Source organism: Mastigoproctus giganteus, chromosome 10 (assembly GCF_048544385.1).
Source record: "Mastigoproctus giganteus isolate SK-2022 chromosome 10, ASM4854438v1, whole genome shotgun sequence".
Taxonomy (NCBI): domain Eukaryota; kingdom Metazoa; phylum Arthropoda; class Arachnida; order Uropygi; family Thelyphonidae; genus Mastigoproctus; species Mastigoproctus giganteus.
Genome location: NC_143584.1, coordinates 95301667 through 95328621, shown reverse-complemented (window position 1 = coordinate 95328621; position 26955 = coordinate 95301667). Strand labels below are relative to the sequence as shown.

The 26955-nt window shown below is 35.2% G+C and overlaps 1 protein-coding gene across 1 annotated transcript in view; it reads right to left on the bottom strand.

The window, feature by feature from the left end:
• The window catches only part of TBC1D16 (TBC1 domain family member 16), a 272554-nt gene that overhangs the window by 173146 nt on the left and 72453 nt on the right, over positions 1 to 26955 (bottom strand). The window contains exon 4 of the mRNA XM_090382977.1: positions 23550 to 23884. Within this exon, the coding sequence (XP_090239103.1) occupies positions 23550 to 23884 (335 nt within the window). The remainder of the gene's footprint in view (positions 1 to 23549; positions 23885 to 26955) is intronic.

Sequence of the window (26955 nt, the reverse complement as noted above, 5' to 3'; positions counted from 1 at the left end):
ATTTTTACCAAATTATGACTGTCTACAGTTTAGTCATGAGACCATGGGTGTTGAAAATTACCATAGGCACTATAGCAAACAGCTTTACTGTGCCTGTCATTATTCTTTGCAAATATAACATATCAAAAATAAAATCAAAATGTAAAAAAAAAAAATTTCATATTTTGATGTTAAAAATAACATTAAAATCTGGTTCTGTTATTACAAAATATGATTTTGTAAAACCAGGATCATATGTTAATAATCAAAATGAGTCATTTATGCATGATTACAATGCATATTAATTTTTCATTTAATTTTTAAATATTAAAATTGTTGCTTTTTTTTTTTTTTTTTTGTCTTTACTTCCACCAACCTAAAGAAAATGAATTTTTACCTACTGTTACATCCATGCCAAACCAACCTCTGCCATTTTCTCCCACTGGTGCCAGACCAGGCAGTAGGATAATTTTTTTTTAATATGATATATTTGGTAGATATAAGCTAGTATGTAATCAAATCTCACATCTGGTGAGTATGGGCTTGGCACACCCAGGGTCTTGAGCTGGATATCATCATTTTTCTCTTTCCTGGTGATTCCTTTCTACTTCTCTCTCAGGGTAATAGGGAAATTTTTTTTTGGCCGGTGCAGCATAAGCCTCAGGCTTCCTTGCACCATATGGCTATTAATAATAATAAGTCACAAAAGAGGTTAGGCAAGCAAAGGCAGATTACAAGAAACCGTTGGAAAAGTATGCAAAAAAAAAAAAAAAAACAGCAATGACTTCTTCCTTATATAAACTCTAGATGGAAGGGGATGAATCAAGACGGTCCACTTGATATCAATGGTTTGACTGTTGATGCTCACAGATAGCATCTACATCTGAATGGGTATTTTGCATCTACATTCACACTAGGAATTCTGTAGGGAAGTGAAGGACAGAAGCTTATTAAACTGTAACAGGGAGCTAAATGATTTTGTAAAAACTGAGAGAATAAAGTAGTAGAGAAATTTTTAAAGTTAAAAAATAAGGGCACCTGGGGTGGAATGAATCTATCCAATTATATTAAAGAAGGTGACGGGGCAAGTGAGCAAACCCTTAGCCATAATTATGAGAGCATCCTTGGACTCAGGGAAGATCCCTATACACTGGAGATGTGCAAATGTATCTCCAATTCAAAAGGGGAAGGGGGGGATCAAAGGGTGACATAGGTAATTATAGACCTGTTAGTTTAACAGATTTTGTCATGAGTTAGTAAGACTATAGCATGTTTACTTAATAGCAGTTGAAATTCTGCTGGCTGCCAAACATTGAAGGCATATACAAAACGGCTAGCAGAGTTTTCAGAAGCTTTAAATTAAATATTGCTTAACTTTAGCATAATCAAATTTACTAAGTCTTCATCCATTTACACTATTCAGAGAACAAGGGTTTTTTTTTTTTTTTTTTTTTTGTGAAATCACTGTTTGACAAATAAATAAATAAATAATCTTAAAAAAAAAAAAAAAAATTAACAATTCTAGTTTTTGAACTTTAAATGTTCTACCTGTATATATAGGGGACGTAGAAGGAAACAGGCATTCTGTGTGTTAAAAAAATGTTGGCTTTCAGTCTAAAACACTGATGGATCCAATACCTTTCTATTTCAGAAGATTTAGGATAAGTCCGGTTGGCCTGCCTCCCTAAAATCCATTCATGCATACCTTCTCTATAGTAAGCCCTGTTACGTCACTTAGGTGGCAATGAACATGTAGAGTGGTTCTCTTTAAGACACCTGGTCAGCATGAAGAGGAAAAGACCAAACCCTCCAGCACATGACAGCACAACAAAACAAATGGCCTAGAATCTCCAGCGGCTTTCACTCCCCCTCTTACGGCAGCGAGGGGATCAGAGGATGCTAAGAATCTCAGGGTAAGACCAGGCTGCCATGCACGGAAACTGAACTTGGCCTGTTACAACGTAAGATCGTTCATCGGTGAAAACAGGATATTAGAGCTGGAAAAGGAATTAGAAAATGTAAATTGAATATCATCAGTTTGGCTGAAACAAGAAGAAGAAATGAATCACTTATAAGTTTATCAAGTGGAGATCTGCTGTACACCAATGGAAACAGTGAAAGTAGCAAAGGTGGAGTTGGCTTTCTGGTCCATAAAGATATAAAAAACAACATTTTGGAATTTAAAAGTACATCACCAAGGGTGTCAAGACTATTACTCAGGATAAAAAACAACATTTTGGAATTTAAAAGTACATCACCAAGGGTGTCAAGACTATTACTCAGGATTTCTACGAGTACAAGCTAAAGGTTATAATGATTTATGCACCAACACCAAGCCATGATGAAGAGGTTGAAGAAATGTACACCAAAACTGAGTCTTCTAGATGAGCAGAAAACCCACTACACTATAACTATGGGGGACTACAATGCTAAGGTTGCAAAGAGACAAAACAGTGCAGAATGGAGAACTATAGGAAATTTTGGAATTGGTAAAAGAAATGAAAGAGGTGAAAGACTTGTGGAATTTGCAGAATCTCGAGGATTGTCACTAATGAACACTTTTTTCAAAAAAAGGGTGAACAGAAAGCGGACATGGAAGAGCCCAAATGAATTAACAACTAATGAAGTAGACTTCATCCTCACTAACAGAAGATATATTGTGAACGATGTTACTGTCCTGAACAAGGTAAATGTTGGAAGTGATCACAGAATGGTAAGATGCACACTTGATATAGATGTAAGAAAAGAAAGTAAAAAACTGACTCGAGTAAATAATACGAAGGCCTTTGAGATAACAGAACAGGAGAAAAAGCAGTATGTACTGGAACTTAAGAACAAGTTTTAGCTTCTGCAGACTGCTCAGGACCAAGATATCGACGAGGAATATTACAACTTTCTGAAAGTGATAAAGCTGAAGAAACCTATAGGTAAAAAGAAATCGAAAGAAAAAATTAGTCAAGAAACACTTGTTATGATAAACCGAATGCAAAAAATGAAGAGCAAGATAAACGCTGACAAGGTGAAAATTGAGTATACTGAGTTATGCAAAGCCATTAGAAAGATAATCAGAGAGGACATAAGATTTAACATAAGAAAAGTAGAACAAGCATTAAGGGAAAACAAAGGACTTAATCAATAGCCATGAGCAGTAATACAGAAAAACAAATGATACCGAAACTGAAGAATACTGATGGTGTACTTATAAATAGTAGAGAAGGCATATTCATATAGCAGAAGACTACTATAGAGAATTATACAAGGAGCAAGGGAATGATGCCAGCAGTGGGGAAGATGGATCGCAAATTAGTAACACATACAACATACCCGATATCCTTCCTAATGAGGTAGAACATGCGTTGAAGAAAATGAAGAATCAGAAAGCCCCCAGGGAAAGATGAAGTTACTGTAGAGTTGTTAAAATTGGGAGGAAGAGACATGACACAAAAACTGTCAACTCTTCACAAAATGCATTAGAAACGGTGTGATGCTAAGGAATGGAATAATGCAATCATAGTTTTGCTACATAAGAAAGAAGATAAATCAGAAATTGGAAATTATAGACCAATTAGCTTGTTATCCCACATTTACAAGTTGTTCATAAGGGTCACTACTAACAGATTAGAAAGAATATTTGATGAGAATCAACCGAAAGAGCAAGTTGGCTTTAGGACAGGATTCTCAACTACGGATCACCTTCACGTAATATCACAGCTAATGGAAAAAGCATTTGATTCTATACAGCATAAGGCAATGTTTTGGGCACTGGAAAGACAAGGCATAGATACCCCATATATTATGATTTTGAAGAAAATATGAGAACACTACCTCCTTTATTAGACTAGACAAAGACAGTAGCAAATTTAAAATTGAGAAAGGAGTTCGAAAAGTGACACTATATCTCCGACGTTGTTTACTGCTGCCCTTGAGGAAGCTTTCAGAACATTAGACTGGTCGCAGAAAGGAGTCAATGTGAATGGAGAGTACCTAAACCATTTACGATTTGCAGATGACATTGTGATCATAAGACACAATCCCAAAGAATTATAGGAAAATCTTAATCAGTTATGCAGTGTTAGTAAGGATTTCGGACTAAAGATGAATATGGCTAAAATAAAAGTAATGATGAACAAGTATGCCACAGAAAGGGATATAATAATTGAAGGAGCAGTAATTGAAAAGGTGGAGTCATATGCTTATCTGGGACAAGTCATTGGCTGTAATAATGATAAATGGAAGGAAGTCAAGAGAAGAATAAAGTTTGGATGGATAGCATTCAGGAAATATAGTCACATACTGAGGAGTAATATCCCAATTTGTCTGAAACGTAAAATAATGAACCAATGTATACTCCCCACCATGACTTATGGAAGTGAAACTTGGGCACTCACCAAAAGAATGGAAGAACGACACAACAAAGAATGGAACGAATTACATTGGGAATTAGACTGTTAGATAAGAAGAGAAACACATGAATCAAGCAGCAAACTCAAGTAAAGGACACTCTTATCAAAACTAAAGAACTAAAATGGTCTTGGGCAGGACACACAACTCAAAAACATGATGACAGACAGATGAACTAGGAAAATAACAGAATGGTACCCAAGAGGAGCTAGAAGAAAACCTGGAAGACAACAGCGGAGATGGACAGATGAAATTTATGGGTTTGTGGGTAGTAAATGGATGGCCATTGCACAAAACAGAAGGAACTGGAAAGTTGCTGGAGAGGCCTTCATGCAGCAGTGGATTGAAAATGGCTGATGATGATGACCTGTGTATATATAAATATGTGTGTGTATGTTTAAAAAATTGATGTTAGATAATTCTGATATAAAATTTCATATGCATACTCCCTTATTCCATTACAGCCTCAAAAGAAGGGAACAGGGCAGCTTGCCAGGAAATTGTGACCCCCACCACAACCAGCCCATCAATATTGTTTGTAAATTCCCGAATATGTTCTATTATGTTTCCTTTTAAGATATATTGCCTCCTACATAACAAATATCATGCCCTTATACATTCAATGACATACAAGAAAATTCAAATATATCAATATCCTTACTGAGATCAGATTTAAAAAAAAAAAAATTATCCCAAGTGCTCACACAATAACTAAATGGGGGGGGGGAACCCTAATTACTGGAAAATTTAATGTAAAAAATTATGTATACCTGCATATATTTAATTTGTATATGTTAGTATGAACCAGAGCTATAATACTCAATATGTACAAGCAGGGTACAATCTAAGGATAGAATTCTAAAGGAAAAAAAATACACCAACCAACAATAGTAATATCAAAAAATACTTTATTTCTGTCCCATATGTTGAACAATGGCACAAACAACTTAACAGATTCTTTAAGATACCGGATTTAAAATTGTAGCCAGGCCAATACGGAATTGGCCACACTATACTGAACAATCACTCAGTCCTTTCTCCATTCGCAACACAAATAAATGACCTAGTATACAAAATTTCTTGCGGTGATTACGACTCATCTTATCAGGGTTCTGCGCAGTTTCCTCTGAATTTTCATGTTAATGAACATGCAGCCTCAGTTCGTGCTTCTCATTCAGCAGCGTCAGAATTAGCCTTTCGTGCTGTTAATGAAAAACATACTTTTTTTATTTATGAGGCCAAAATACTTGTCCAACGTAATTATATGAGACTATTAATTGCAGAAACCATCAAAATTAAATGACATGAGAATTCTGTTAATGTTTGCCCAGCCATATCTAATCTCCGACTCGTGGTCCTTTATGAGCATTCCTGTGATCATGACATATCGAAAAGCATTGTCAACTTCAGGAAGAAAAATAACTTTGCATTTTTTTTGTTAAAATTAATTTTTTACTTAATTTTTAATTGTGTTCATTTGATTTTTAATTATTGTTAATTATTTCTTACTGTAATGTAAGATTTTCGATTTTTTAAAAATTGTTTTCGTTTTAATTTCTGGAGAGAAATTAAAACAACAATGTTATGATGTTGTTATCTTGGTTTTTAGGAGCATTAGCAACTAAGGCCATATTGCTCCAGGATATGCGGTGGTCATTCCCTGACCTTTCCGCATCCTCCGTATTTGGTGGCTCATGGGCTCGAACCCCGGTCTAATCGAGAAGCATGGAAGTGTTCTACGTATCATACCGAGGTAAACTTCTCTTATTCTTTTACAAATTTGTATATGTATACAAATTAAATATTTATAAAAAGCTGGATACTGTGGTATTAATGAAACATATGGTTCCTGTTGTGTTTTGATACTGTGCCAAAGTAAGTAAGAATAATGAGAAGTATCAATGTGTCATGTTTGTAAATTGTATTTACTGTACAACCAGCCGGCTTTTCTTAAAAAAAAAAAAAAAATATATATATATATATATATATATAAAGAAATAAATAAAAATTATGAAACCCTTTGTCTAAAATTGACCACAGTGAGAGAGAGGGAAAAAAAAAAAAAAAAAAGGCCCAAAAAAAGTTCCTCCCATCTGGACAGGACTCAACTTCATATCAAATAAATAAATAAACAAAACAGAATTTATAGCTGTAAATAAAAATTATGAAACCCTTGGCCTAAGACTGACTACAGTGAAAAAAAAAAAAAAAAAAAAAAAAAAAAAGAGCCTTAAAAAATGTTTCTCCCACCTGGACAGGACTTGATTTCAAAATTTTTCTACACAACTGTCAATATGTCAGCTGTGAATGTACTTCATGATTTTGTTCTGTTCCTAAATCTAATCTTAAATATACTTTCAAAATATATTTTGGAGTTTCCTAATAAATTGGCTTAGTACTGTATAGTTGTCAGATATGTTATTACAAGCACATGCCAAACTAGAAAAATTGCAACATATCTCTAAATATTCATTTTAACATGGCCTTATCACAAATTGTCCAATCATAAGAACTAATTTCCACTTAGTAAAACTGAAACATTTCCCTGTCATAACCAGAGCATCTACCAAGTGTTAGGATGAATCTAAATGATAAAATAAGCTGAGTACAGAATGTTACACTGGAAAAGTAAATTTTGAAGCATAAAACTGACAAACCTTAACCGGTAATTTTTAACACTGGCCCAAGGGGATATCAGGCAAAGGATTTCATTTATACTCCTTATTTATGCAGAGTATTTCTCTTGGGGATTGTACTATTATTGACAATTTGCAACAGAAACAAAATGCCTGCAACTGAGAAATCCAAATGGCATGGTTTTTACCAAGGGTTCAAAAGGACACACAATTAAAGGCTTATTATTTCAAGTAAATTAAGGGCAACAGCTTCGTGGCTAGGAAGTACAGATCATCACTGCACCTTATCATGCCTTATCATGAAAGCCATGCTTCAGTTTTGTATGTTGCTGTGAACCAATTAGGTTTACCACAAATGTATAAAACTAATATTGTGGAGGTGCTTCACCATCAGCCGTCTCGATATTGCACTATGCACTTTAAATAAAAAGTACCGCTCCATGAAGAAGTGTATTGTTATCTAATTAAAATGAGTATATTGCTATTTATTTAAAATGCATGCCATTGCCAAAACTGAGATGTTGACACTTTTTGATGTCCCTTCTATGGGTAAATAGGCACTGTGAGTGCAAGATTCTCATCATTGGGTCATCAGGTCATTTGCTCAAACTCGGAAAAATTAAACATTTCTTCTTAGACTAAATAACCAAAGGTTGGAACAGATTATCATTGAGAATTTAAGAATGGTCTTTAATGAAGTTATGATGTTGTTATTTTGGTTTTTAGGAGCATTAGCAACTAAGGCCATATTGCTCCAGGATATGCGGTGGTCATTCCCTGACCTTTCCGCATCCTCCGTATTTGGTGGCTCATGGGCTCGAACCCCGGGTCTAATCGAGAAGCATGTGCTATGCACTGCTGCTTCTTCTTCCCACCTGGCTACGAAGGCGCCTCTTTAATGAAGATGGAAGATAAGACACGAAAATAAACAATAGAATATGTAATACAGGCACTTATTTGGGGCAGAGGACAAATTAGCCAAAAGACAAAATCAGCAGTTTACAATACAGTTTTTAAGCTTATTTATTTTAACCTATTTTCTATTTTCTTGGTAAGAAATAAGGGATATGGGATTCATCAAAAAATAAAACAGGTGAAACCAATGGAAATACCATATTACAAATGAGGAAATTAAATATCTGGGGATTACAAGTACTAAGATAGATTAATCAAACTTGTAGTACTGGGCAATGTAGAAAAGGATAGGTTAAGGGAATTTGGCTAAACAGATATTTGAAGAAAAAGCGAACAGTAATAGGACCAGAGGCAGACCAAAAGGAAGGTGGATATGTGGTATGAGAAATCATACTTCGGCTACTGCTAAATATCTAAGAAGATAGCATGGAAAAGAAAAAGAATAGTGAATGAAAGGTGACAGTTTTCAAGACTAATTTGTACTACCACAATGACCTATAAACCCACTAGGTATAACAGATTTGAGCACGACTCCATACTTCTCTAAATTTTATTTAATTTATCAAAATAACAATTTGCATACTTTTTATAATAAAATGAACAAAACTGAAAGTGAAGAAAATAAAGGAATATTAATACAAAAGTGAGCACATTTATGCAGATTCTCCAGAATTTTCTTAGAATAAATTCCAGATCTTTTCATCTCAAATGAACATTTTGTGGTTATCCTTCATATATCATGATAGCTGTCCTCCCCTTTAAAAAGATCAGTATTAATCAGCCATCATGTTTAAGTCACACCTTCTATGGTATTTTCTTTTCAGTTCTGTTATACCTTGGTGGTAAACGCTCACTTTGTTTCTAGCTGATGGAATCAGGATTTTTCTGACAAGTCTGTGGAGGTGCAAGAAATTAACCTTCAGGCTCATCTTCCATCCCAAATTTTGAATTTGAGCATATTTTCAATGATACTTTCATAATTGGCATCTTTCTTATTCCCTCAGAAGTTCTAACAGTGTGTTTGAAGCCAATCCATACTTATTTTTAAAATATGGTCACCATTCCTTCAAACTGCTCATCTGAAATTAGCTTCCTTATCCAACCAACAAAAATTCTTTCCTTCTCTGAATTCCACAACAGATAAACTTGGAAATTGATTGCAAAGATACATAAAGCAATAATCATACTTGCCTAAAGCCTTTACATTAACTTAATTTGGCACAAGGGGAAGTAACAGGACTTTCGTTGGGTTCACCAAATATTCAAGTTCAATAATTTGAGCCCAGTACAAGTACAAACTTCCATGTCCAATGCTGACTGTGTTCTGTTGTCTCTCTCACATATTAAACATGGCATTTTAATGTAATCTGAGTGATGACCCAATAATATACCATATCTTCAAAGTCTACCAAAGTTAAATTTTCTTTCGTCAGTCAGTGTGAATGACAGGCTTAACTGATTGGCTGGAAGTGGTCTCAAATTGAAGCTATTACTTCCTAGGCGTGCACGAAGTTGTTAAAATTTAAAAATTCCAGATAGTTTTATTTTATGGAACAACCAGTTTTGTACTACAAACAAGAATAGTTCAACATTCATTTCATAGATGAAGCCACAGGAAGATGTTAACTCTTAAACAAATAGTTATCTAAGTTGATAAGGCATTTTTTTCTGATTAACAATTTGCACATTCACATAATTGTGTCCTTTGTTCCGGAAAAAATAAAAAATAAAAAAATAATAATTCTCTACTAGTGCTGCTAACCTTAAAAGAAAGAACTCATTGTTAGGATTCCATTGCACTGCTCGCTCACTATATGTCCCCATGTTGCGCACAAGAGCTCATACACTCATTGCTATTCATTATGTTTAATACATTCAGAACTCATTATTTTATTGTTATCAACTTCGAGTTTTTGTTTTTTAAGGATTTAGAATTATGTCACAGTCAGAAAGACTGTCTGCTGCCATGCTACTCTAAATGGTCGTGTTGAAAGTACCTTGCAGCATAGAAGACATGCCTTTTTGTGTTTCTGCAAATGTATTCAAGAATCGGTCTGAAATGGTGAAATAAAAGAAAATTTATAAGTTTTCTCATATACAAGAAATGACAAAGGATTCAATGCACACTGGCTTACTTGCTTATGATAAAACACACACACACACACACACACACACTATATTTCTTTAGAACTGCTAGAAAAAACTTTAAATTTGCATACTAATGAGGGAATGAAATTTAAAAGAGGAATTCAGGTATACGTTAATTTCAGGTTTGTGGTTGAGAATTTTTTAGAGAACAATAAAGATCTGGACTACCAGACTATAGGCCGACCGGGCTAGTGGGGTGGGTCAAGTGCCTGCCTGGCAACCCAAAGGTTGCAGGTTCGATTCCCACCCCAGGCTTGGATCAAAGTACTGCAAAAACCTTGGGAGGTGCATTATGGCCACAGAAGCCTATGTGCCAACAACTACCAAAAAAAAAAAAAAAAAAAACAGCCTACAGTTTAAAATATGTCGGTGAACTTTAAGAAGTTGGGCTGCAACATGATTGTCATGGTACATTTTTACACTTCCACATTTGGAAGTAAGTGAAGAACAGGGCGAGAGGTTTAAACAGGACATTAAACACATGGAGATGAGATACCAGGGGAGTTGAAATGTCAACATCAGGGCTGATATTTGTTGGATACTGAAGTGGTACTGTACAGTAGAAGCATCTGCAAGAAAACGAAAGAAACGAACAATAATAATGAAAATTTGACTGAGTTTTTAAAGTGAAAGGTGAGTTTTTAGCGTACTTTTTAATATTCCAACCTTTTCAGTAGTATTTTATAGAGATGACAATGAATTGCACAAAAGTTTTTGAGGAAATATCAGGAAATAAAAACTGTGCTACCAACTGCAAAATTTTCGCAACAGGTATAGCTATTTGCATAGAGAATTAGGTTTTTAGTATACTTTTTAATATTCTGCCCTTTTTCAGTAGTATTTTATAGAGATGACAATGAATTGTCCAAAAACTTTTGGGAAAATATCAGGCAATAAAAACTGTGCTACCAATTGAAAAATTTTCGCAATGGGTACAGCCAGTGGTGAGCTGTGAATATTTTAACAATGGGCTCACAGTTTTTCTGCCTTTCTACCGAGTAAATTTGATCGGTCATGGCAGTGATGTCATCTGCGACTTCCACATCAGAGACATTTCTTGCACTCACACTACTAGTAGTGTGATTAGAGCGCGTGATGCATTTTTTATGACCGATATGATATCTCGAGTCGGGGGGGGGGGGTGGACAGATGCGCTTATTACTCCCTTAACCATGCATATAAGTGAATGTGTAAAAAGTTCACTAGGTCTATCTGAAAAAAAAAAAAAAAAACTGGTTATGCCTCGCCTTACGATGATAACTGGATATGGCAGTCTGGAGTTCAAATTTTTAGAATTTTTGAATAGTGTGATATCACAATCATGCTTCCTGAAGTTACTACTGCAATAAGTGTGATTGCAACAATACAAATATCTGTCAACAATTTCTTTTTTCGTCTCGCATTTTCATTACATTCCATTGTTAGATGCCCCTGACAGCTGCGTATGTTGCTTCAACTACAAGATCGGTACATCAATTGGTGCTGTTTTACAGAGACATTTAGATACATTGCAATTGCAAGTATACATCTCTTACTTTAGTCATCATAAATCCATTGAATCTTGTCTTCCCGAAATTATGAAAATTTGTGAATGATCAATAAAATATTTACAATAAAAATATCTTTTATTTCGTAATCAAAATACCTAAAAGAAACGTGAAGGATGTTTCATATAAACCATCTACCGCAAGTACTTGGCACATGCGCAACTTTTTTATTCACCTTTTTTTTTTTAACTAGGGAAATATATTTTTTCATGATAAAATTTTAATATTGCGAATAAAAAATAACATGAAATATTTTCCCACATCACAAATAACATAAAAACTATCACAAAACATTCCACAATATAAAAACAAATATTACATAAAACACACTTTCTAGAAAAAGTACACAAATTCACAATTACATGAAAAAAAATTATTTCGCAAATATTCAAGAAAAATTTATTCTAAAAATTGCCATATAGAATTTACTTCTTTATTAATATTTGATCTTCTGCTTAGCTCAATAGCTGAGTGATGATTACAGAGGAATGATTTGACATACGATCCGGATCAAATTGAAGCAATGGTTTTCCATTTAGATGTATGGGCATCATAATCTACAAAGTGTTTAATTGTCACAATATTATTACATTACACTGAAAGCTCACTCAGCTTCAGCATTGCTAATCGCAATGATTTCAAAGATATTTTATGGCTTTCTTAATTTAAAAAGTGATTTCACTCGATTTTAAAGATAAACTGTTTTCGACAAAATCTCTAAAATCATTAATTTTTATTTCATATTTTATCAGAAAACTTAAATTTCTTATTCGGTTTTCACCGTCTTCACAGAGAAGAAAGTTCTTTCGCATTCCACGATTTTGGGTATCATATGTTTAAAATTTCTTTCAATGGTATCATCATTAGCATTTTAGCATTAGCATTAGTAGAGGCATATGATGCAAGAAAGCAAGCTTATTCAGCATCAGCCAAAAAAAAAAAAAAAAAGCACAACCACTACTCCCATTTCACCCCTCCATTCATTCGAAATACCTGTCCAGCTGAGCCTTAAATTTGTTTAGGCTATCAACTTCAACAACAAGTGATGGAAGTCTATTCCACAAACCAACTGCCCGCTGGCTAAAGGCAAATTTCCGCACATCTATCCGACATCCGTCCTTCCTCAATTTGAATTTATGCCCTCTCAGGTGATTATTCTGAGCAAGAGGAAGAATCCCATCGGCATTGAGCATGTTCAAACCATTCAAAGCCTTGTACACCTCTATCAGATCACCTCGCCGATGCCTAGTCTCCAGACTCTGTAATTTGTAAAACTTAAGCCTTTTTTCGTAAGAGCAACCCTTTGTTCCATTCACTAATCTTGTTGCCCTTCTCTGTAGTCGTTCCAGCAGCTCTACATCCTTCTTGAAATGAGGCTTCCAGACCTGTATACAGTACTCAAGGTGTGGCCTGACCAATGCCTTATACAAGGGAATAATCACATCCCTATCCTTGCTAGAAAAATTCCTGTATATCATTGACAAGACACCATGAGCTACTCTTGCAGCTCGTCTGCACTGCTCAGAGAACTTCATATCTGCCTGCACAATTACCCCCAGGTCCTTTTCATTCTCTACCACTGTCAGCGTAGAACCACAGAGTTGATACGTTGATCTGGGGTTACTGTTTCCCATAGGTAGTACTTTACATTTGTCAATGTTAAACTTCATTTGCCACCTCTCAGCCCATCTGCTCAACCTTCCAAGATCCTGTTGTAGCAGTATAGCATCAGTAGTGTCCTTAACAACCCTGCCAACCTTTGTATCGTCTGCAAACTTGGACATTAAGCTTGATATACCATCATCTATATCATTTATAAATACAGAAAACAACAATGGACCCAACACTGAACCCTGAGGAACTCCACTAATAACATTAGTCCACGCTGAGCAGTGTCCATTGATTACCACTCTCTGTCTTCTGCCACTCAACCATCCCTTTATCCATAGCAGCAATTTGCCTCCAATGCCACACTGCTCCAATTTGTGCAGCAGTCTTCCATGCGCAACAGTATCAAAAGCCTTTCTAAGATCCAAATATATAATATCAAAGTTATTCCCTGCATCCAGTTCTTTTGTGACTACATCATAGTATCCAATCAAATTTGTCAGACAAGACCTGCCCTTAACAAAACCATGCTGTGTCTGAGCTATAACTGAATTCTTGTCCAGATGATCCTGCAGTGCTTCTTTAACCAGTGCCTCCATTAATTTTCCAGGAACAGAAGTTAAACTAACAGGTCTATAATTATTTGTGTCGCCCTTTTATCCTCCTTTGTGAATTGGGGTTACATTTGCACATCTCCAGTCTATGGGTACCTCCCCTGAGTCCAAAGAAGCTCTCATAATTATGGCCAGGGGTTTGCTTACTTCCTTTGCTGCCTCCTTTAATATAACTGGATAGATTCCATCCACCCCGGGTGCCTTTTTTATGTTTATCATCAACAATTTCTCCTCCACTTTCCTCTCAGTTATTAGAAAATCATCTAGCTCACTGCCAATGTTTACTTCACCTACGACATTACCCTTCCTGATTAACTCCTCATGTGTGAATGTAGATGCAAAATACTCGTTTAGATTGTTAGCCATCTGAGCAGGATCCTCAACTGTTGAACCATCAACATCCAGTGGACCAATCTGATTCATACCTTTCCTTCTTGAGTTTAAATAGGTAAAGAACTCTTTTCTGTTTTTCTTTGCATCCTTTGCCAAGGATTTCTCATAATCTGCCTTTGCCTGCCTAATCTCCTTTGTGACTTGGTTACAGACCAACTTATTTCTATCATAGGCTTCCATGTCACTTTTCTTTATTTAATTTAATTTAAAAGCATCCTGTTACATTAATAACTTATCCTTTAAGGATAAAACAGTGCACTTGATAACTTGTCGCAAGGTAATTTTTTTACTTTCGATTTTGATTCCTTCAAATTCTTTCCACTTCAACATGCTCTCAATTTTAGCTTCGTAATTTATTTCAGAATTTTTCAAATTAGCATTAATAGAGGCATATGATGCAAGAAAGAAAGCTTATGCAACATCAGCCAAAAAAAACCAAAAAAAAAACCCACTTCCATTTCACCCCTCTGTTTGTTCGAAATACCTGTCCAGTTGAGCCTTAAATTTATTTCGGCTATCAACTTCCGTGACAAGGGATGGAAGTCTGTTCCACCAACCAACTACCCGTTGGCTAAAGGCAAATTTCCGCACGTCTATCCTACAACTGTCTTTCCTCAATTTAAATTTATGCCCTCTCAGGTGATTATTCTGAGCAAGAGGAAGAATCCCATTGGCACTGAGCATGCTCAAACCATTCAAGGCTCTATACACCTCTATCAGATCACCTCACCTGTGCCTAGTCTCCAGACACTGTAATTTTCAAAACTTAAGCCTTTCTTTGTAAGAGCAACAATTTGTTCCATTCACTAATCTTGTTGCCCTTCTCTGTGCTCGTTCCAGCAGCTCTACATCCTTCTTAAAATGAGGCCTCCAGACCTGTATACAGAACTCAAGGTGTGGCCTAACGATTGCCTTATACAAGGAGATAATCACTTCCTTATTCCTGCTAGAAAAATTCCTGTATATCATTGACAAGACACCATGAGCTACTCTTGCAGACCATCTGCACTGCTCAGAAAACTTCATATCTGCCTGCACAATTACCCCCAGGTCCTTTTCGTTCTCTACCACTGTCAGTGTAGTACCACAGAGTTGATATATTACTCTGGGGTCACTGCTTCCAATATGTAGTACTTTACATCTGTCAATGTTAAACTTCATTTGCCACCTCTCAGCCCACATGCTCAACTTTTCTAGATCCTGTTGCAGCAGTGTACTATCATTAGTGTCCTTAACAACCCTGCCAACCTTCGTATCGCCTGCAAACTTGGACATTAAGCTTGATCAATATCATTTATAAAAAATCATCATCAATATCATTTATAAAAACAGAGAACAATAATGGACCCAACACTGAACCCTGAGGAACTCCACTAATAACATTAGTCCACGATGAGCAGTGTCCATTGATCACTACTCTCTGTCTTCTCCCACTCAACCTTCCCTTTATCCATAGCAGTAATTTGCCTCCAATGCCACACTGCTCCAATTTGTTCAGCAGTCTTCCATGTGCAACAGTATCAAAAGCCTTTCTAAGATCCAAATATATGATATCAAAGTTATTCCCTGCATCGAGTTCCTATGTGACCACATCATAGTATCCAATCAAATTGGTCAGGCAAGACTTTCCCTTAACAAAACCATTGTGTGTCCGAGCTATAACTGAAGTCTTAGCAATAGCATTGATAGTTCGAATAATTAATTTACATGCTTTTACCATTATGATTCTGTAAAGCTTCTGAAAGGTAAGAGAGCTCCTGCAGGATGTTGATCATTAGTGCTAAATGGTTAAGAAATTCCACATTTAAAAGTCGATTTAATAATCCGGAATATTTAACTTCTGATTCAAAATGTTTGCACAAAGTGAGATAATTCCTCCAATTCACAATTGTACGAAAGCTACAAGCTGCTCAAGTGGCCCGAACACACGACTGATCTCTATAGTTTCCACATCAAGTTCTTTAGCAATCATCCTTAATTCGCACTAGTTTTTTGGAGATTGGTGATATAGTTTTTTTTTTTTTAATTATTGCCTGTATGCCATTATATTTTAGAACATTTTCTACACAGTGAAAGCCTTGACAAAGTTTCAAAATCTGCCAACATTTCATCTTCCTAAAGGTTATATAATATCTTAGTTGCCTCAATCCCCCTTCTACATCACTACCCTCGCTAATTCTTTGAATAAGGTGCAAAATATCGAAATCACACGAATATTTAGCTACTGTGACCATGTAAACATAGACAGGAGAAATTTACTGGAAGGCGTGGATCACTCACTTCTCCGAAAAACATATGCCTGTTTGTCGGAGTAAAGGGGAACTCCAACACAGGCTGACAAGAGGCTATAATCCGTGTCGAGAATCTTCTTAATCCTCTGAATGGCTATGGAAAGCATAATGACTAGCATGACTTCTCGGTATGTGACTGCACAGGTTTTACAGACACCGCTTACATTGTGAAACGGGAATCCCTTTCTAATTAGAAAGTGCGAATTAAGGGTAATCCCCCCTTAATTCGCACTTTCTAATTACCTAAATTGCCTAAAGGCCAGAGGTGAAAACAATGCATACAAAGTTCTCTCCTCTAATCAGTTTGTTACATGGAAATTTTCTTCATTCAACAGAAACTATTTTAAATGTAATTACCAAGGGGAATCAAAAAAATTCGCTATAAAGAAGTTTGTTAAACAGAGGTCCGACTGTAATTAAATCAAAAATGAAGCAATTTTAAAATACATAACCGATCGATTGCACTGTTAAAATGCTGGGAATGGGGCCCCACTCACCCCACCATAGTTTCAGCTCTGGATACCCAATAATTGCATTCAGGATTTCAATTGTAAAATAAATGATCGTCTCAACAATGGGCTCGGAAATTTTCAAAAAAAATAATGGGCTCTTGCGAGCCCACTACAGCTCACCAATGGGTACAGCTAGAATTAGGTCTTTAGTGTACTTTTTAATATTCTGCCCTTTTCAGTAGTATTTTATAGAGATAACAATGAAATGAAGTTTAACATTGACAACTGTAAAGTACTACATATGGGAAACAGCAACCCCAGAGCAACATATCAACTCTGTGGTACTACACTGACAGTGGTGGAGAATGAAAGGGACCTGGGGGTGGTTGTGCAGGCAGATATGAAGTTTTCTGAGCAGTGCAGACGGGCTGCAAGAGTAGCTCATGGTGTATTGTCAATGATATATAGGAATTTTTCTAGCAGGGATAAGGAGGTGATTATTCCCTTGTATAAGGCAATGGTCAGACCGCACCTAAAGTACTGTATACAGGTCTGGAGGCCTCATTTCAAGAAGGATGTAGATCTGCTGGAACGAGTACAGAGAAGGGCAACAAGATTAGTGAATGGAATAAAGGGGTGCTCTTACGAAGAAAGGCTTACGTTTTGCAAATTACAGTGTCTGGAGACTAGGCACCGGCGAGGTGATCTGATAGAGGTGTATAAAGCCTTGAATGGTTTGAGCATGCTCAATGCTGATGGGATTCTTCCTCTTGCTCAGAATAATCACCTGAGAGGGCATAAATTCAAATTGAGGAAAGACAGATGTAGGATAGACGTGAGGAAATTTGCCTTTAGCCAGCGGGTGGTTGGTTGCTGGAATAGACTTCCATCCCTTGTCGTGGAAGTTGATAGCCTAAATAAGTTTAAGGCTCAGCTGGACAGGTATTTCGAACGAACAGAGGGGTGAAGTGGAAGTGGTTATTTTTTATTTATTTTATTATTATTATTTTTTTGGCTGATGCTGCATAAGCTTGCTTTCTTGCATCAAATGCCTCTACTAATGCTAATGCTAAAATGTCTAAAAATTTTCGATAAAATATAAGGCATTAAAAATTATAACAATTAATAATAGTGATAGCCGTTGCAGTTTTTGCCAATCGTGTTATAAAGTTTGTAATTTAATAGAATAAAGAGATACCATGTCTGGTAAAAATTTTGGTGCCTGGAACCAAACCCTGTGATTTCCCATCGACTCCATGATATAAAGGGTTCCATTTGTGCCTGTTCCTCCAGGAACCTAACCCTGGTTCCGGCATAAATTGGGGCTACCTGTACTTTCAAATTGTAATGTAGCTTCAAAATGTATGTGCTGCTATTTTGGTTTTTTTTTAGGAGCATCAGCAACTAAGGCCATATTGCTCCGGGGATATGCAGTAGTCATTCCCTGACCTTTCCGCATCCTCCGTATTTGGTGGTCACGGGCTGGAACCCCGGTCTATTCAAGAAGCGTGTGCTACGCACTGCTGCTCCTTCCCACCTGGCTACGGAGGCGCCAGTATGTGCTGCTGATATGTTCAGATTTGTATATATTTCCTTAGAAATATATGCAGATTTATTTGCTTTACATTTTTATATTGATTGTGTAATCATGATTTTCTGAGGGCCCCCTATGCCTCATTTTTTTACTATTAAAGTAGGGCATTTCATAATAAAAAATTTTTACAGGGGTCCCAAAAAAAATTTTTTCCTGGGGCCCACAATCCTCAAGTTAAGCCCTGATACCAGTTTCTGTTGTCTCAATAACAGTTTTATTAAGACAACAGAAACTGGTTTCTGTTGTCTTAATAAAATAAAAAGTAGAATACATTTTATTGCTTCATTAGTTGCGCCAATATTTTTTAGTTAATCCAAAATTAGTCTGAAAATATATATATTAATATTAATTAATATATCAAAAAATTGATAACAGCAAACTGGATTGGAATCCAAAGCCCTACAGGCATGCATCAAGGTGTGTTTGTTTTAATTGCAGTCTCCAGGGTTCCCGTATATGCCACTGTAGCATCTGAAAAGGCATAAGGCCAAGGCCCAGCAAGTGTGTGTTGTTATGTTGTGTGTCGGCACATGGTGACTTCACATCCTGCCCCCCTAACTCCCAACCTTGGTCACGAGGAGGCACACCAGGGACTACTTTTTTACCAGACTCTTACAGGGACCATCAGGCAAGCCTGGGAACTACAAGGTATTTGGGGAACGGAAGTGGAGATAAGAATGAGAAGTATGGGGAATGGTAAGTTGGAGAGAAGATAAAGGGAAGAAGAAATAGACATCCCTGAAATAGAAGAGAAATGTTTACAATAATTTATAGAAAAAAAGTGTATAGTGAACTATATTTTATTTACATTTAAACTCTAATCTAAAGATTCTTAGACATATTTGATTAGAGCTGAAAAGCTAGCAGTATCAAATGAAAATTATATACAAGTCTACAACCTATAAACAGCAAGTAACATTAATTTTCTCCAAGAGAAAAATATTCATAATAAATATCAACAGCAAGAAAACAGTGTTTTCGACACTATCTACTAGAACATAATTTCCTGTAAGTTAATGCCTTTGGTCCTGTACATAGTCATTAAAATTTGATACCTATAATGTATATCATTAACAGGTTTTATTTTCCTGCAAAAACATAACCATTAACTTCTCATATGCACAAGATTTAATTTTCAACAACAGCTCTTAAGAACAACTTACAATATAAGACTCAGCAAAACTATGAGTTTTGCTGAGGAAAACCTTATAAACTCTTTGGTGTTAACACCTTATTAAGGATTAACATCTACAATGCATCTTCTTCTCCTAAACACACTATTAGCAAAATCAGAGAAATACAAGAAATTCCCCCTTGTTTTCACCAACTGTGGAAAATCAGCGGGACTATATACATTTTTCAAAGTCTGTAGCTGATTTCTAACATCTAAATAGTAGTTACATTCTAGGATTAAATGATCGACCATCTCGAAAGTTCCACAAGGGCAGAGGCAAGGCATGCATCACGTAAAAACAATACTTATACTTACTAAAACCAAAGAACTCAACACTTGAAGTAATAGGCAAGAAAAGAGGGAGTTCTTAATTGCTGCCAAGTATATATAGGCTCAAAAGTGCTGTCTGGCATTATAATGGGTCACAGTTACTGACCGGCGCCTCCGTAGCCAGGTGGGAAGGAGCAGCAGTGCGTAGCACACGCTTCTTGATTAGACCGGGGTTCGAGCCCGTCACCACCAAATATGGAGGATGCGGAAAGGTCAAGGAATGACCACCGCATATCCCGGAGCAATATGGCCTTAGTTGCTAATGCTCCTAAAAACCAAAAAAACAACAACAACAACAGTTACTGACCATAAAAAAGTTACTGACCATTACATACCAATTGCAATTAAAACATCACTAATTAAATACATGAAAGGGGGGAATATATATATATACACACACATCTTGAGAAATAAGGAACATTTTCTGGAAAAATGCAAGAAACTGAAATGGCAAAAGCATAAGAAACTGAATGAATCGGTGTCTGATTTAAAACTGTGGTTTGTATGTATCCATTATTTAATTAAAGTCCTTATGCTTGTTTAACGTTATGTTAATTTTGGTGCTAATTTTAGAACTGTAAATTAAAAAGGTAAAAGAACATGAAAAAATTAAAGTGTAGTCACCTTGATTTTTATTTCATATGTAATCCTTGATGCTCAATACTTAATAAAAATTAAGAATTACTGGATATAGACATGGTGCATTTAAACGTATATGTCTGTAAATATTCTTGCAGTCTGAGGCTTTTGCCCTGAATTTTTATTAAATATTAAACTTCCAAACACCATTTGGCATCTCTCATATTATGGACTTAAATCTCACAACTGGGTTGTCAGCAGTTATACCATCAGGTAGGTTGGTACCTACCTACCCACCCACTGATGAACAACCAAATAGCCCTGAAATGGCTATCTGGGTGGTGGTATCCACTAAGAATATGTAACAAAGTCTTCTCTATCGGGGAAGAGTTACTTATTCGAAGTATACCAAATAGACAACTCATTGTGAAGGCATTCACAAACTTTGGTTAATTTACTGAGTATAGACAATAGTGAAAATGCATCTTGCCTACAGATACATTTTCGCTAACTTATTATGTCTATAATCCTTGAAGTTAGATGATCTCCTGATTTACCTTTTTTTTTTTTTTTTTTTTTTTTTTTAAAGCTAAAGCAATGCATAGATTTTGCTTGCTTGTTGTCTTGCTTTACTACACAATGTGAATACAAGATGGGGAATGGAAACTAAAATATAATGATGTCCAGTATTTACGTAAAGTTAAAGAGATGTATCATATGTTGCCAGGTGATTGTTAAGGGTTCAGAATATAGTAATAGAGATAGATCTATATAGTCTGAAAGTATAATACCAGATCTAAAAGGAGTTAGCTGTAATAAAGATACTTTTATTGCAAAGATTTATGTCAATATCGAATGTTTATGATAAAAATATGTATTAATCTGGCTATAAATGCTGCACTGAGACTTGCTAAACTTCCAAAATTTTCAGTTATTAGTTCAGAATAGTGATTTTTGTTTATGTTCAAGTGCAAGTAATTTTGAACAAGTTTAATGTGCTTTGACAAGTAACAAAGGCACATAAATACTGCAATCTGAAGTGTCAACACACACACCTTGTCACTGGAAATAAAAAAGCATGTATACTTTACAATTCCTTCTAGCTTGTTCACCATGTCGAATAAAAGTAATCAAAGCCAATTTTTGTCACCTATGGCTATAATTTTCTATTATAGCTTCAGTGAATCTGAAAGTTTACTCAAGCTATTTCAAATACTTAAATGGATTCAACCGAAAATCGTAACTTTGCTTAAAAGGAGTGAAACCGTGACAAACCTTTTCTCCATTCAGGACTAATATGTAGCATAGAGATATCTCTGCATTTAATTTGACTAAATCATTAAATGTTATATATGTTTTGTCTGAAGTTTAAAGATGAGTTTTTATTTAGAACACAAATTAACATCAAATAACTTTCAAGTTATCACTAAATTATGAGCCTGGCATTTAAGGGAAGATATGCTGTAGCAGTGAATGTATTTGTTTCTTCACCAGATATCCCATAAGAATGCTAAAGAATACACACTAGAAAATTTGACAACCAGTGGTAAAACCATTGTAAACCTGTTTTATTGAATAAATAAAAAAAAAATAATAATACAAAAAAAAAAAACAAGCCTTGTAACAAATAACAATTTTTTTTTTTTTTTTTTTTTTTTTTTTTGTATTTTTTTTCAACAACATAAAACAGAATATGATAGTTAACAAAAAATCACATGATGAATATCAAGATGGGTGACTTTTTGAACTCAATACACACAAAATGACATATAAGGTGTGGCTATTAAATAATGAGAAATGATGCAATAAAATAAATATAATGAAATATTTCATACCTTACAAATTATCCCATTCAAAATAATTTTGATGTCTTGGGCTCTCACATTTTTTTTTCAAGCACAGAAACATTTCTGAAAGTCATCTTCTGTAAGCCCTTTCAACACTTTGGTCTTTTTTTTTTTTTTTTTTTTTTGAATACTCAAAAGTATGTATCTCCTTCAGTTTTTTTTAAACATCTTCACAAACTTTGTATCTTCTCATCCTTTGATCTTCATTCAAATTTTTGGCACCATCTTGGTACTTTTTTCATGCCTAAATTTTCAGTTAAAATTTGCCTAACTGTTTTTGTCAACATTGAGTTCTGACGCAACCATTCTAATACTTAAATGGTGATCACTTCTAATCAATGTCCTTACCAGGTTCATATATTCATCAGTTTTCATGGATACCGGATGGCCTGATCTTTTATAGTCTTCCACGTTCTCTCTTTCTTCTAAAAATCTTTTATGCCATTCAAACACAATTCTTGACATAGTATCTTCCCCATAAACTTGACATAACAGCTTATAACTTTCAGTTGGTGTTTTCTTTATTTTTTGTTAAACATCTGAGGTTCATTCATTGTCTGATTCTTTCATCTCATTTTTCTGGCAAACTGCAAAAACAGGTTTTATTGAAACCTGTCTCACTGCAAAGTGTGTGTTGAAACGTAACTTGGCAGACAATTAGAGAAAGGCTCAAGGTCAACTGCTGTGCCTTTGTTTCACTGATGGCAATTGGTGTGTAGTGGCAGCATGTGCAGTCTTGTTATTTAATAGCAACACCTTGTATTAACTAATTAGACCCTCAAAACATTGTAAACCTGTTTTATTGAATATATATTAAAAAAAAAAAAAAAAAACACCAAGGAAATTTGGCAGAAGAGGAGAGCAGTTAAAATTTGCTTACTCTTTTTTTTTTTTTTTTTTTTTTTTTTTTTTTCTTCACAGATTTTGTTAGTGAAGAATAACTTTACTAATAAGTCATGGTAATTAAATAATTCAATTTATATATTAAAAAAAAAAAAAAAAGAAAGAAAAATATTTGTTATAAATACAACAATTCCCTACCAGAGATACCCATATCCATTTCATTCAGACCACTTATCATGCTCTCCAAGGCAGCAACAACTTCTTCAGGTCCAATACCTGAATCTGACTGACTCTGTGTTCCTAAGGTTGAACTCTGATTGTTTCCTGACTTCAAATCATCTGAGAAAGGTACATTTCTGGTAGGTGGAAAGGTATTTCCATCATGTTCAATATCACTAATATCTACAGATAATGGCCGAGAACAAACTGATGCAGTCATCTCTGCTTGGTCACTGGTAAAGCTATCTAAGCTAAGCAGGTCTTCCCTCGGACTTCCAATATCAGACACTGTTGAACTAATACTTCGTCTATCACTATAATATGAGAAGAGAGAGAGAGAATAGTACACTGCTATATTAGCACAAACAGAGAGATAAAAATTTTGTTTACTGAAAATTTTACTTCCACTCAAAATATACTGAACAGTTTCATTTACCAACATAAATAACTTGCAAACCTCTTCTTGGGCAAGGAAAGAAAGCCACATCAAGAGGATCACACCTTGCTTTTAATGTTAACTGATCCCAATGATAAGATATCCCAGTTTACTTCAATTTTATAGTAAGACTTTTGGAAAACATTCCAATAATAGAACCACTAATTTGCTAGCCGGCTTTCCCACTATGTGCTCAAACAACAGGTTCACTTTCAATCTACTATGATACCACTGTCCTCTAGCTAGCAGCAATGCTTCCTTAAGTAGTTATTAGTGTGATGTCTCCTTGCATTCATTAATAGCATGAATGCATACTAGTCTATGTTACTTAGAATGCAAACAAATGATTGTATTTTGTTCCCTGCCACATAATTTATCAATTTTTTTTTTTTCAACCTAACTTCCAAAACCACCATTGCATTATATTATGTTAAGTTTGGAAAATTTGAAGTAATTGAATATCCTTTTTCGATTTTATGATATAATGTTTCAATGTAAGCTTTAATACAAGGCTGAATTATAAATCTGTGAAGGTACCCTTAAAATAAGCAGCAATTATTATCATTTTCAAAAAAAACAATAATAATAAAAATAGAAAAAAATAAAAAAATACATATAAGAGAATCATCACAGTGAAAAAAATCAGTATTAACAGTGGCTAAATGATAAACGTGAAAGTAAAGCATATAACAGCATCAACCATTTAAAAAAAATGGCCAAATGAAGTGGACATTCCTTCTAATGATTTGTTTAATTCAAAATTACCCACTTGCACAACACGTGCATATGTGTGTGTGTTATCCGAGAAAGAACAAAGTTGCTATCGGCATTTAAGCACGTCAATCAGGTCTTGTTACAAATGACAACTTTCCAGAAGCTGCAATTTACAGAATGAGTCTTTCTTGGTAAGAGTACTCTTTTGTGCCCTTTACTAACCTTGTTGTTCTTCTCTACACTGTTCTAACAGATCTATGACTTTCAAACCTGTAAGCAGTACTCAAGTTACAGCCTAACTACTGCCTTATAAAATGGGATAGTTGCCTTTTTGTCCCTGTTGGAAAAATTCTTTATATTGTAGACAGAACACTGGGAACTGTTCTATCAGCTTGTCTACATTGCTCAGAGAACTTCATGTTGGACTGTACAATTACCCAAAGTCTTGTTAAGTAGTGCATTCTCCACAGCCTTGAGTTGGATTTCACCCAAACGATTTCTGGCTTTACTGCTACCCAAAAGTATGATCACCATATTTCCCCCTACTAATCATTATCTACAGCTTGCAAAATTCGAGAAAAGAGCGTGGGAAATCTTAACAAATAATTTCTCACAGTTAGGCTGCAAGCTCGTCAATTACTTCAATATATTTGAAGTGCTCTTTTATTTTTAAAAGCAAATATTGTAATAAAAAAGTAAAAATTATTCAGATTAAGAGGTAGAAATTTAGGTCATTACAGAGAAATCCTCTTATTTTCAATATCATTATACTGATTGTAAAATAGCATTAGTTTAATAATTAATTGGCCAGGACCAACCATACAGACCGTTATAACGTGTTGGGATGTTAAAAAGAGAGTTGTTATAAAGAGCTTCGTCTGTATTAATAAAATTATAAAAATAAAATAATTATTAAATTATATGAAATTTAGGATTTTCCTTTTTTTTTTTTTTTTCCTTACAGTCAGCAGAATTTAAACTACTGTACTTAGTTAATACAAACACCAAAACAAAGTTTGTCTTCACAATGACTATTCGATATCGCACTACTTTAACACAAATTTTGTGATGGCAATTGTTTTGAAAGGAAGTTAATATGCCATTTATTTAAAAGATGGGACAATGATTAAAAATAGTAGATTAACCTTATTGTAAAGTAACAGCATCATGAAAAAGGTTAATTCACCAATTAGAACTATCCACTATTTTCAAACAAATGTGGCTGAAAGCAATTATGTAGTTTAAGATTCCATTTGTCGTAACGTACTTATACCACTCACATTCATATTAACATAGCAATGGTAGCAATTAGTGAAATAACACTCTAAAATTGGACACATGAAACAAACTGATTCTATCCAACACTAACCAGTTGCAATGGTAGCAATTAGTGAAATAACACTCTAAAATTGGACACATGAAACAAACTGATTCTATCCAACACTAACCAGTTGCATTTAGAAATCTTTATTACCACCAGAATCACTCTTTACCTAAAATTCTATAAGAAAACTGTACAATTAAAAAAGAAAATGGTAGCTTTTGACACAATACCTTCCTTTACCTAATCATCTTGTATCTGACAGCCTAATCATATGCACCCCTGAATGTGAACTCATCATAGATGCTTAGGTTGACATTCTCTCTCTCTCTCTCTCTCTCTCTCTCTCTCTCTCTCTCTCTCTCTCTCTCTCTCTCTCTCTCTCTCTCTCTCTCTCTCTCTCTCTCTCTCTCTCTCTCTCTGTGTGTGTGTGTGTGTGTGTGTCTTGCAATGGTCTTGTCACAATGCAGCATCTCTGATCAACACGTTCAGCAATGGCTGAACTGAAATCTGCATTTCATACAGTGTCCATAAATAAATTCCTAACATTTCAACCATCTCTTTACTTTGACAATGTTTGTTTGTTATTTGGTTTTTAGGGGCATTAGACTAAGGTCATATTGCTCCGGGAATATGCGGTGGTCATTCCCTTGACCTTTCCGCATCCTCCGTATTTGGTGGTGACGGGCTCGAACCCCGGCCTAATAAAGAAGCGTGTGCCACGCACTGCTGCTCCTTCCCACCTGGCTATGGAGGCACCACTTTGACAATGTAACTTGCATCATAATCCAAATAGTCGATTTAATAACCCACTCCACTGATAAACATTTCAGTAATGGAGAATTTAATCAGAAGAGTAGAGTTCATATTTCCTGCCCAGAATTTGCACATAGTGAATATCATACTGTCTTTAT